At 48.8% G+C, this 13,471-nt stretch overlaps 1 protein-coding gene across 3 annotated transcripts in view; it reads left to right on the top strand.

The window, feature by feature from the left end:
* The window catches only part of tnk2b (tyrosine kinase, non-receptor, 2b), a 48,544-nt gene that overhangs the window by 6,427 nt on the left and 28,646 nt on the right, over positions 1–13,471 (top strand). For 2 of the 3 annotated variants that reach the window (XM_056292669.1, XM_056292668.1), the window contains exon 2: positions 11,460–11,637. In XM_056292669.1, coding sequence (XP_056148644.1) covers positions 11,460–11,637 — 178 coding nt within the window. Of the gene's footprint in view, positions 1–6,649; positions 7,310–11,459; positions 11,638–13,471 lie in introns of those variants that run through there. The other variant, XM_056292670.1, reaches the window with a different exon arrangement.

Raw genomic sequence — 13,471 nt, 5'->3', positions numbered from 1 at the left:
CTGGACTCCTCCCGTCTCTCCTCTCTCTGTCACATCCTGTGTGTTTGTGAGTCAGAGCCAGATCCATGGCGTCACCTCGGTGCTCTGTAAAAATGAGACAACTGATGATGTCTGAACAAGGCCCGTGGGAATCCAGGCTGTGGCTCGCTGGTCGGGGCGGAGCGGGTTCGGCCAGCCTCCTCTTTTATCTGCAGTAGGAGACTTTTAAACGAAGGCAAGGAGGGTAGAAATCTGAGCTAAATGCTGTGGGCTTAGAGAGAGCGGCGCTCACCGCGGCGCTGTCTGATTGTAATCCGGAAAGTGATACCGTTGTGCATCGTTTTTTACATGGTTGTTTGCGTTTTATCACATGGGCTTGCTGTGAGGCAGCCACGCCACGCCAGGAAAACAAGCTAGCCATCCGAAAGACAGAGGAACCGGGCTTGTGGCAGACTCTCTCTGGGTTGACGTGACACACAAGTGTAACTATAAAAACTCTGACAGCATGGCACCATGTGTACTGGTAGTATCAACCTGCAGCCCAGGCTCAGAGTTCTCATGCAGGGCAGGATGGGTGTTAGTCTGAAACCAGGCTTCTGGAGTAAAGACCAGCGAGGCAAGCATCAACCAAAATTCAATGTTAAATTGTTTGCAAATGTCCCACAAAGCCTTGCGTGGTGTACGTGGTGTCTCACTGCAAAGCACATAACGATGATTTGGAATGAATGTCCTCATTAACCCCCCCCCCAATTTACTCCCCAATTGTACTTGGACAATTACCATATTTTCCAAGCCGTCCCGGTCACTGCTCCACCCCCTCTGCTGATCCGGGGAGGGCTGCAGGCCACCACATGCCTCCTCCGATACGTGGAGTCGCCAGCCGCTTCTTTTCACCTGACAGTGAGGAGTTTCACCAGGGGGACATAGCGCATGGGAGGATCGCGCTATTCCCCCCCCCCCCCACCCGAACAGGCGCACTGACCGACCAGAGGGGGTGCCACCCGCAGACACGGCCAATTGTGTCTGTAGGGACACCTGACAAAGCTGGAGGTAACACAGGGATTCGAACTGGCGATCCCCGTGTTGGTAGGCAATGGAACAGACTGCTACGCTACCCGGACGCCCCATAATTAGCATTTTGATCATTAGAAAACATTTCAGTATAACCTCCGGCCACACCGGAGCTCACGTCAGAGCACAGTAGTCCAGTACAGTGAATAAAAGGGTGGAAAAAGACAACAACCAGACACTAGGCTTGCTTTTCATGATGCAACACACACACACACACACACACACACACGCACGCATGCATGCATGCACACACGTGCACGCTCACACACAAACAATCTGAGTAAACGACCCCTGTTCCTGTGTTTGATTAAAGGCGGACAGTTTATGACAACAGCTCCCAGTTTGTTGTTTTCTCCCTCCCTGTTTTCCTGCTCTCCGTTCAGCTCTCTTCCTTCCTCTCAGTGCCTCCTAAGGAAAAGCCACTGTGCTGGCGCTGGCAGAGAAGAGTGAAACAGAGAAAGATTTAAAGGACCAGGAAAACAAGAGCAGAAGAAGACTTAAAGTGGTGGAAGACCCGGGTAATGGCCTGGGCAGGTCGGAGGTTGAAAGGGTTCGATTTGAGACGCATTAAAACGAAATGGGTGGAAAAGAAGGAAAACACGCAGAGCCGGACCACAGAAGCCAGAGTCAGAGAGACTTACTCAGATGAACACAGAGAGAGAGAGAGAGGAAGGGAGAGAGAGAGAGAGAGAGAGAGAGAGAGAGAAGGGGTGGAGAGAGAAGAGAGAGCGCGAGGAGGGGAGGAGATGGAGAGAGGGGAGGGAGCGAGAGGGGGAGAGAGAGAACACGAGAGAGGGCGAGAGCGGGAGAGGGGCAGGAGAGAGAGAGAGCAAGAGGGAGAGAGGGAGAGAGCTTGCTGCCAGTGAGGGTCTAAAAAGCAGCTGGTATGGTTTCTTTATGGGAGTGGGAGAGAGAGGTAACGTTTTTGGAGGCTTGGGGGTAGGAAATAAAAGGCAGCACCAAATAAAGAAGAAAATGCAGCCGTTTGGTCAATTCCCCTCGGGGAAGGGAGGGAGGAGAGAAAGCGCGATAGCGAGGGAGGCAGAGGCGCGGCGGAGGGGTGAGAGGACAGAGGGAGGGAGTGGAGCAGAGCGTTTGGTAGGGGTGGTGGCGGGGGGGGATTAGGAGGAGGACTCAGCTCCAGCCGAGATGTTGTCCAATTTGCGGAGAGTGGGAATGGAAGTGGGAACGCTGAATCACACAGACTGTAAGAGGAATGATGGAATTGACCACACACGGGTGGGCAGAGGCATGTTTTGTTCGGACGAATTTAGCTTTTAGCAGCGGTTGTTTGTACGAGTCCTTCAGGAATTAACCGCTGACATCATCTCCATGACTGGAGAAACCCATTTGGCTGTGCTAACACACACACACACACACACACACACACACACACACACACACACACACACACACACACACACACACACACACACACACACACACACACACACACACACACACACACACCACAATATCAGGTTCCTCCATTTCCAGATTCTGATTGTGCAGATGGGCCGATGTACTGGGAGTGATGGTTTGGGTGTATAGGGTGATTGCCCTTTGGACCCTTTCCTCCAAAGTGATTTACAGTACCACAACTCCATACATTTTCAGCCTGTGTGGTCCCTGTGACTATCCAGCCCCTGTCCCCTGTGGTATCGCAATTTAGCCAGAGAAAAGAGGAACGCACCCTGAATTCGGTCATCACAACCTGTGTAAGTAAGTTCAGATTAAAAGAGAGAGGGGGAGCAAGCAGGTGTTGGCAGCGGGTCAGGCTAAGTGATCAAAAATGCTTTACTTGGGTGAATTTTCAGATTTTCTCATAAAACATGGGGTTGGGGGGTGGATTAGGGCATAGAGAGGGAGGGTAGAAGGGGAAGGGGTTTGTGTGGGTTTGTGTGTGTGTGGAGGGGGGTGTCTCACAGGAAGCGAGCTCTCCATTCTGCAGCTGAATGTGACCTCTCCCAGCCTCGGATCAAGTGCTTCTCCAGCAGAATATCATGAGCCCTCTGTCTGCTGCACCACGCACCGCCCTGCACGACCATGGCCGCCAGACCCGGGGTGGGGTGGGGTGGGTGGACAAAGATGCAAGATGGACTGTAAACTGGGTTCGAATTAGGGGGGGAGCTAAGGGGAGCTCGGCTCCCCTGAAAAGGACATGAGCTCCCCTGAAAGCCTACTTTGAGGAATTTAGGGGGAGCTCTAAAACATCGCTGTAGCATTTTCTGTGTTGTTCCCTGTTTGTTTTTGCCCCCCAGGCTGTAGTTGCCATTTTAATAAAAACACTTCGTTTAACAGTTTTGGTAAATCTTGTGTGCTGTAGCAGCCATCTCGTCCCCATTTCCCATTGAGCATTTTACCACGAGTGAAACAGCGCCCCTCTTAATATTAATATGTGCTGAATGTCAGTCAATGTATGTGGTCAAACACAATATTGCACTCCTACTGTACAGTCCGCGGGGAGGCCAGGCCGGAGTTGGCTTCCCTTGGTGAAAAAATAAATAAATGAAGGATTCACCAACCAGATGAGGTTACCATCACGTCACTGCCAAGCTGCGGTTAGTCAGGGCGGATTGGACCTGTGCCATGGGACGCCAGAATCCTTTGGCCTCACAAATCACACCATGTTTTCAACATTGAAATGGGGAACGTGAGATTTAACCATGAGTTATTTTATTTTATTGATATCACCATTAGCAAGTAGTGGCGTGCAGTTATGCAGGGCAGAGATTTGGATTTTTTTTAGTTAAAAAAAAAACAACACTTTACCAAACTACCACTCCAGCAGCATCTAAAAATTGAGACTGACCGCAGGCCAACGGCAAAACTGACTTATTGACCACTCTGCCACCATGGTAGTCAGAAGAATGGCCTTCCTCTTCAAATAGGGCGGGTGATATGCACACTCCCTTCACTCTCTGTGGCTTTACTGTTGATGGAAATGCTCATGTAGCTATATATGTGCAATTTCTGCTGGGTTATATGGTTTAGATGTGTTGTGCCTTGCTTGACTGGGTTTAGCTGCATGTGTTAGTCGGTCCGCTGAAGTAGCCGTTTTAGTGCGGTTGTTTAAACCCAGAAAATAAGCACCAGAGACAGCACCCATAGCGCCACGATGGTGATTGTTTACAGCCTCTGCAGGTCTGGTACTTGGTTGTTAGTCTTTTAGGTCATGTTGTATATAATGAACATTTGGCGGGGTTTCAAACGATAAGTACGGAAAGTATTTGTGTATGTCAAGCACATTTGTAAGTCGTATTTACACACAACTAGTGTGTGCAGGTCCTGCATCCGTACGATACACTTGTGTAAAATGATACCGGGCGCTCTAAGAGCTCATCGGGTTGCTTTACGTTGGCTGTTAAACAACAACATACAACAGTCAATTAAGACCACCCCCCCACCCTCCAAAAAAAAAAAAAAAAAAGACATGGATTCAAGGTCTTGTCTCGCTTGGCTTCCTCAAAAAAAATTTAAAAAATGTCCTCATGCCACGCCACTGAACCATTGTCAATTTTTGTGTCACAGGTTATATATTTTAATTTTTCTATACATTAAGGGTCCTGAAACGAGTAATAATAGTAAAAATATACCAATGTTGTGTTTATTTGCTCAATTTCCTAACATTTGTCTCCACTATAACAATCCTAATGCGGCGTCTCTCCTGGCGGTATGAGCGCGCTGTCATGCATGGCTACGCGCTCATACCGCCACGTTTACATCAACACTTTGAACGTCTTCTCTTCACTGAGTTGGCTAGCTGACAAGTTGCCCTGTGGTCGCTTCTGGTTTACGGTACGAATGAGGGGGTTACTTGCTTGAGCTGTGCATTTGTGAGGACGAGCCCTAGTCCCGTGTACTACTGGTGGCTTTGTTATGACTGGGATGTGATTCTGTTCCCTGACTGCGATGCAACTGGTCTATTCTGTTTTGCTTTTACCCCCCCCCCCATTGTATGTGGCCAATTACCCTACTCTTCTGAGCCGTCCCAGTCGCTGCTCCACCCCCTCTGCCAATCCGGGGAGGGCTGCAGACTACCACACGCCTCCTCCGATACATGTGGAGTCACCAGCCGCTTCTTTTCACCTGACAGTGAGGAGTTTCGCCAGGGGGACGTAGCGCGTGGGAGGATCACGCTATTCTCCCCAGTTCCCCCTCCCCCCTGAAAAAGTGCACCAACTGACCAGAGGAGGCGCTAGTGCAGTGACCAGGACACATACCCACATCCAGCTTCCCACCTGCAGACACGGCCAACTGTGTCTGTAGGGATGCCCGACCAAGCTGGAGGTAACATGGGGATTCGAACCAGCGAGCCCTTTGTTGGTAGGCAATGGAATAGACCACCACGCCACCCGGATGTCCGTCTACTCTGTTTTTATCAGATTGCCTTGCATGATGTGGGATAGGCTAGCCTGTAAGATAGGCACTGTGTGGCATCTGTGCTGTGTCTCGTGTGGTATTGGTGGCCATTTTATTTAGGCTGTGTCTTGAGTCTGTTTTTGCGAGGTGTTGAACTAAAGTGTGATGGGTACTGTATCATAGTGACGTTGCCTCCAGGATGATTTACTATGCAGTAGGCGTTTGTGTGTTGTGTTTAGAGTGTGGTTGTTGTCTTGCTTGCCCATGGTTTGTGTAAGACCAACAGTCGAGGCTGTGGGCCTGTTCCCATGTTGTCATGTGATGTCAGCTGGGTCTGGTCTGTTCAGAAGCGTAGCGTAAACCATTGGCCGATTCACTCTGGATGTGTTGTTGTTGTTGTTGCTCGAGGGATATAAAAGCATTGCCTTGGTGAATTGTGTGTCTGTCTCTTTGTGTTACCTGCATGGCTAGAGTTCCTCTGTGTGAAGTGTTGTTGGCAGTATTAACTGTATGTGGTAACAGTAACGCTGCGATTGACCCGCGCACGCCCATGTACGTGGGTGCATGCAACGTGTAGTAGCGCACCAGAAAATAGGGCTCCCCTGAAAGGGCTCCGCTGTGTAATTCGAACCCTGACTGTAAACGAGGGGTAGAGGGAGGCGTTACAGAGGACACATGGAAGAGGAGAGCTGCTCCGTCAGCTCCGCTCAGGGCACATCATCACCAGCGCTGTAGAGATGTGTGTGTGTGTACACACACACACACAGACACACACACACACACATACACACAAGGCAAATACATATGTAGACTCACTACAAACAAGCACACTCTTTTGCTTCTTGACAATACCTTCCCAAATACATATCAGAACACACACACACACACACACACACACACACACACACACACACACAGACACACACACATCTCTGTGTCTTTCCTTCTCTCTCTGGCTACGTCTCTCTGCTGGTGACTTGGCTGCGGGACAAGTGAATCGGGGCGAAAACCAAGTCGCTCCTATTTTTAGCAACACATTCGATGGATAGATGGAAAAGGGAGCAGACAGGAGCTTGACACGCAAAGCAGGAAGCAGTGTGCGTGTGCCTGTGTGTATATGTGTGTGTTTGTGTATGAGAGAGAGAGCGAGAGAGAGAGAGCGTAGAAGGAGGGAGGAGTGACTTGTTTGTGAAGTTCTGCAACTTTGGATCACTGTCTCACTGCTGTGCACGCAGGACACATGGCTGGATCTCTGCAGCCCTGAATTAAGCGCCAGTCCAAATCTGGCTGGCGGGGACGCACGGGGCAGAGCAGGAAGGCTTTCTCTCTCAACTTCCACACAGCGGCCAGATAAAACGCCCCCTGTTTCCAGCACCCTCTGGGCATTTTTTTTTTCACAAATTCTATTGTTTTGGTTCCCGCTCGGGTATTTTCACTCCTGGTTCAGTGCCATGCCAGCGCCTCTTTTCCTTCTGGAGGGAGCTGATGCTAAAGAAGGGGTCTTATAGGAGGATTTGCCCACAATGGAATGTTGTAGACTCGCGTCCAGGACTGTAGGAAGTTCTTCTTCCCTGTCCCGGGCTCGGAATCGGGATTCTGGATCCGAGGAGGAGCGTGTTCTCTTCTGGGCATTCCCTCCGCTGCATGGAACGCCAAAGTGGGAATACCGTCGCTCTTACAGCCATTTAAACGAGGAACAGTCACCTGTGACCATTTAGACACACACACACACACACACACACACACACACACACACACACACACACACACACACACACACACACACACACACACCCACACACCCACACACACCTCGACTCACTCAGACTTCAGGATGTGGCGTTTTGACAAGATCAGAAAGTCGTTCCCCTTCCTGGCTCGCTTTCATGTCTACCGCGTAAGTCTGTCGCTCGGCTCTGCTCTGGCACACGGGTCAGGCAGGGCCTCCCGTCTTATCAGCATGACATGATGTGTGGGGGTCAGCATTCGGAGGAGAGAGGTTTTACAGGAATGCAGATAAAGCCGTTAGTCATATTTGCAGGAACAGTGTGGTCAGTGGTGTCTTCATGACGTTGTGCTGCAGTGACGTGAGTTGTGAAACCCTCACGAGGAAAAGATGCTTGACTTCTCCTTTTAATGACGTGGACATACTCTTCCTTTTATAGGCAAAACTATTAGGGGCTTTTGTGAAAACACGGGCTGTTTCTATGTGTGTGTGTGTGTGTGTGAGGACTGACCAGCTGGACTGGACTGGAGCTGTCCTCGGGGAGGGTTGTTATTATTGCAGCAGGATGTAGCACAACTGAGCTGATATAGGACATAGCTGCAGAGGCAGTAGACTGTGTGTGTGTGTGTGTGTGTGTGTGTGTGTGTGTGTGTGTGTGTGTGTGTGTGTGTGTGTGTGTGTGTGTGTGTCCTCATCACTGAGAGGAATGAGTTCAGGCCCGAGGCATTCCTCAGAAGGGACGTCTAATGTTTAGCTTTTTTCAATGTTAAAACCCTCGCTTTGGCAATGTGTACATCATTACCTCATGCCAATAAATGCCATTTGAATTTGACACTTGCTTCTCTCTCTCTCTCTCTCTCTCTTTCTCTCTCTCTCTCTCTCTCTCTCTCTCTCTCTCTGTCTGTCTGTCTGTCTGTCTGTGTCTGTCTCTCTCGCTTTCCCTTGACTTCTTAATCCTGCTCTCCCACAGTATGTGTTGCTTTCCCAGTCAGAATCTTACATGTATGTAAGGTGTAATCATCTTAAAGGAACTTGGGCATCTGCTCCGTCCTTCTCTCATCCCCTCCTTTCCCCTCCTTGACTCACATCAGTACCATATGTGTATGGGGACTCACTGGGAACAGGGCCGTGGCCCCTTTTTGGGGGTCACAAACCAAACCATGAGCTAAGAAACCCAGTTTTCTGGCTGTCATTGTGCTGTATTAGTACAGGGGTGGTGGAAGGGCTCACTTCCTAGTATTTGCAGCCTCGGTTGTGTCCTGATGTCGGGCGTCAGGGTGGGGTTGGAAAACCTCAGGGCGCTGCCACAAGTCACACCTAGCAGAGGAACAGAACATGTCTGCTCCACTCCTCATACCAGCACCAGGCCTGTGAGGTCAAACTTGTAAACACGCTGATGCTATTTCTTTTCGGTAGACGCACTCCCAAGTGCACGCCAAGGACGGATGAAAGTAGTTTTCGATAATCTCTTCTGAGCAAAAGCGCAAGTCGCAACTTAAACACCAGCCGGCTATTTGTGTTTACATGCATAATTATGCATGCACTAAATTATGCATGTAAATCCTATTTATAGATTATAATCTATAAATGGGTTACGTGTCTCAGCTCCAGGTTGCACCTTTCTCTGAACGGGATGGAAAATGAATGAGGAAGTGAATATGAAGGGCTCCAGAGGACTGTTAACTTTGACTTCGCAGCCTTCAGTCTTGACAGATGATGGGTCATAGAAAGGGCCATGAGGCAGGATGTGGTCTTACGTCTTTGGCACCACCCGCAGAAGTAACACTCGGATGTCGACAGGCAAGGAATATTAGGCTGCGGCCTTCGACAAGGATAATGAATTTGAAGTCACAAATACGTGACACTTCCATCCTGAGATTACGCCACAGTCGCTGGTATGCTAACGCAAGCTATCGTTTCGTTTAAAATACATGAATAATTGATGAAGAGGCTGCGTCGCTTTTCGCGAGCGTCGTACTCGTACAAGTCCGGAGGAGTTGTCACGTAGATGTTGTGAGTCAGAGGAGAGACAGACTCTTCATGCTGTTGGAGAGTCGAGCCGAAACGGTGCACATGGCAGCAGGCTAGGTTAAACACGGTACCAGGTTGGTCAAAGAGCTTTCTGTGCTGTGTTTTCTGCACCAGGGTTGTAGACAAATGGCAGAATACAAGGAAGGACTCAAACCACTGCCACTGTATCTAATCTACCTAATGGCACAGGTGCTGGGGAGTCTGGGTAAGGACCAGGTTGTTATTAGGCCATTATATCGCCATGCTCTACTGACCCGCTTGCAGCTGTTGCGGTTTCTGCACACACACAAAAAACCATAATATTTCTGTTTGAACTGGCGTTACGGCTTATGGCGTAGGGCAACGCTGTGCAGAAAAACCATTTCTAGCCTTGTGTTTCTGCACAACTGTCAAATTAGGCAAAGCCTGAATCTGCCAGTCTCCAGCTGTGGAACGCCAAAAAAAGCTGTGCACTTGGACATTGCAACAGAAATATCATCTGACCCAGTTTTATGTGTGTTGCGATGACTTTGTGTCAGGATTCAGACATCTGGCATAACCATCGGGGATTGAGCGTTCATAGCAGATTGGACTCAGCTAGGGCTTGAATCTGAACCTCTTGGAAAATGCAGTTCGGTCATTGGAAATTAATTTAAAAAAAAGGCACTGTACATTTTTATATATGAATAAGGTGGTAAGGGGTTAGCCATTTATCAACAACATTTATGTGGCTTTACCCTGGGCATGTATTTATGTGCTTGCATCTATGCATATTTGTGTGTGTGTGTGAGTGTGTGTGTGTGTGTGTGTGTGTGTGTGTGCAAAAGAAAAAGAGGCATGAGTTTTCTCTACATCCGGTTCACATCACTTAACCAGTATGAAGTGACCTCTACCCGAACCCATTAAGAAGCTGAAATGACAGAACAAGCCATGACCCCTGGTGACCTCTGACCCTGGACCTTACAACCACACCTCAGACAGTACAGGGAATTCTTCATTCACAGAGCCTAATTACCACTGAGTAGGGTAATATTTACCACTCCGGAGCTTAACCCAAAGACTTCCCTGTCCGTCACTGCAGATTTGGCAAGTTTATGACATTCGTGTGGATTAGACAGGTGTACGTCCCTCCTTGTTTCCTCTTGGGATGTTGGAAATTGAGGCGGTGAAGCTGCTGTATTGGTTCACAGGACGAGCAGCCACGTCTGCCCTCTTAAACACACTTACACACATACACACACACTCTGAGCCACTGCATTTCACAGGGTTTTGAATGGTGCACGTGCGCTAGTGTGGTTGAGGTGTGACTAAAAGCAGCTGATATCTGATCAGAAGAGGCAGGTCAAAGAGGGTGTTGGCCAGTTGTGGAGTCAGACTCCCACTGTGGCTTCTGACAGAAGAAGTCTACCTCACTCCTCTTGCTTCTTTTTAATGTCCCCAGTGTGAAGTTGAGCCCCGCAGTGAAGAGAAGCTGCACCATGCTATGGTATTGGGTCTCAGGAGGTGATATGTTGGTGTTAGCGTCCATGAGATACAATAAGGAGACGGTGATACACCATGCTTTAAGCAGGGCGGTGTGTTTTGACACTGAAGATTGATGGTCTGACTCCATGTGGTGTGGAGGAATCCATTGTACTTTGTGATGAGAAGGATGAGCAGTCTCTCGTGTGTTTCTCAGCAGACTTATGGACACCAGATGTGAATCGCTTGGCTCATTTGTCTTGTGTGAACTTTCTGCAGCACGGGTACCCGACGTACCGTCAGCGGGCCAAATTTGCCCTTCAGCAGTCTTATTTGGCCCTTCAAATGATCCCAAAGAATAATAGTTTTTTTTTTTTAAATTTTGTCTGTATTTTGACGATCAACTGAATTTTTAGACAGAATTTAAGATGATGGAAAACTAAATGGCCTCATAACAAACATCATGATGACATAAGAAATGGATGGCGACCTGTTACTTTTCTGGCCAATCACATTTTCTGCTCTTGTTCCCTTTGGCTCATGGCTCTCTGCACCACTTAGTTGATGTAGTCGTGGTCAACAGTGTGTGGGTGTGTGTTGTTTGTGTTTGACAGTCAAAGCACCGCGTGTGACTAGTCATAGAGACCTCTTGACCTGAGTGGGGACTTGTTTTTTTCTTTGTAAAGTAGGTAGCAGCACAGAATGAAGCTTTTGGCCTTCTAAACCATATAAGTGTTTCTCTTTTCTCAGAGTGTTTTGCAGAAAGTGGGTCTTAGCGTCATCCAGTCACATGAGGGTACGGCATGACTCCTTTAAAGTCAGTTTCCTACTTTGCCCATGTCTTTTGCAGAAACTGGGCGGTAGCATGCAGTGTGAAGAGGGCACAGAATGGCTGCTGGAGCTGTTGATGGAGGTGCAGTTGCAGCAGTACTTCCTGCGTATCCGAGATGACCTCAACGTCACGCGGCTCTCCCACTTTGACTACGTCAAGAATGAAGACCTGGAGAAGATTGGCATGGGCCGACCTGGTAAGAGAGCGTTTTTCTGTGTGCCTGCAATGTTGGCCTTATATAAGAAACATGTTCACAGTGTGAGAATCTATGGATAAATGTGTGTGTACATATAACTGCCTATTTTGGGGGGCGTCCAGGTGGTGTGGTGGTCTATTCCATTGCCTACCAGCATGGGGATCGCCGGTTCGAATCCCCGTGTTACCTCCAGCTTGGTCAGGCACAGACACAATTGGCCGTGTCTGCGGGTGGGAAGCCGGATGTGGGTATGTGTCCTGGTCGCTGCACTAGCGCCTCCTCTGGTTAGTCGGGGAGCCTGTTTGGGGGGAAGGGGAACTGGGGGGAATAGCATGATGCTACCATGCGCTACTTCCCCCTGGTGAAACTCCTCACTGTCAGGTGAAAAGAAGCGGCTGGTGATTCCACATGTATCGGAGGAGGCATGTGGTAGTCTGCAGCCCTCCCTGGATCGGCAGAGGGGGTGGAGAGCAGCGACCGGGACAGCAAGAGTGGGGTAATTGGCCAAGTACAATTGGGGAGAAAAAGGGGGAACCCCCCCCCCCAAAGGAAAAAAAAAAGAAATGTGTTTACAGTGTGAGAATCTATGGATATGTATATATATATATATATATATACATATATATATATAATTTTCACCCTTGCACAAGCAAATAGCCATATTCTATTGTTAAACTATCAATATAGTATTTAAATCATCGACTTAAATCTCGAACCCCTTTCACAAGAGAGACGTGGCCAAGACAGCTGCAGCACATTGTTAGCTAGTAAAAAACAATAAAGAGCACACACATTAGCACAGCACTAATTCATGCCACATAATTACCAGGCTCAGGAAGCAAATCACTGCTAATGCTTGTCAGAAGGGGCAGATGATGAGGGATTTCCTAGTTTCTAGGAACTGTTACTGTTGGACTTTGACTTATGCATTGCCTGTGGACACAGAAAGCATAACATGGTATGGCAGGACAGTAATTCACTTCCCCGCTGTCCTCCTTGGTGGACCTGAAAAAAATCCCCCAGTATATTTTGCTAATGATCTGTGTCCCTTGCATCATCTGTCCTAAATGCAGACAGCAGCCATAGCCTTTGACTCGTAGTTTACGGCCTAGCCCAAAGCCTGACATGGCCCCATTGGGCCCCATCTTCCCTCTCTCTCCCCTTTGTCCTCCGTCTATTCACTCACACTCATAGCCTTCTGCTTCCTTCTCCTACCCCCCCCCCCCCTTCCTCTTTCATCTGACCTTTCTTTCATGGTACTTTGGGGGGATTAACACCAGCAACCAGCCAACGGCAGCTAAATCTGAGTCTTGAAAGTTGTTTTTCTGTACGCCACCTTGGCAGGCAAGCATCATTCAGCGGTCCACACTGAGGGAAACCCTTTAGTCAGATAGATGACTGATGGTGGCCGGTAGATTCTGGCCTCCACCAGGGAAGCTCGTCGACTACATGGCTGGAAACAAGGTTCAGTTCATATCTGAGCTCTCGTTTACCTTGTTCTCCCTGCTGCTCCTCCCCCCATCGTTCCTGAATCCGCTATCATGAACGGGTTACTTTCGTCTTCATCCTACCGTTATCTACTACCACACCCAGATACTGTGTCGCTCCAGCAGCACAACCGCGTACCGATGACCATAACATTATTTCTTTTCTCTCGAAGCTGTCTTTACTTTGTACAGCTGTCTTTTCTCTACCATTATAAACGGTGTCAGTGTGAGAAGCCATGAAAATACTAAACAAAGCCCAGCTAATACACTGTCAACCAGCCCGGCCTACCGTTTTTCCCTCATGTTCGGCCTCTGTATGTTAGCTCCTCCCCTCTTTCTCTACACGC

This window comes from Lampris incognitus, chromosome 14, assembly GCF_029633865.1.
Source record: "Lampris incognitus isolate fLamInc1 chromosome 14, fLamInc1.hap2, whole genome shotgun sequence".
In the NCBI taxonomy this organism is placed as follows: Eukaryota; Metazoa; Chordata; class Actinopteri; order Lampriformes; family Lampridae; genus Lampris; species Lampris incognitus.
Note: the sequence above shows the minus strand (reverse complement) of the source record. Positions and strands in the feature narration are given on the sequence as shown.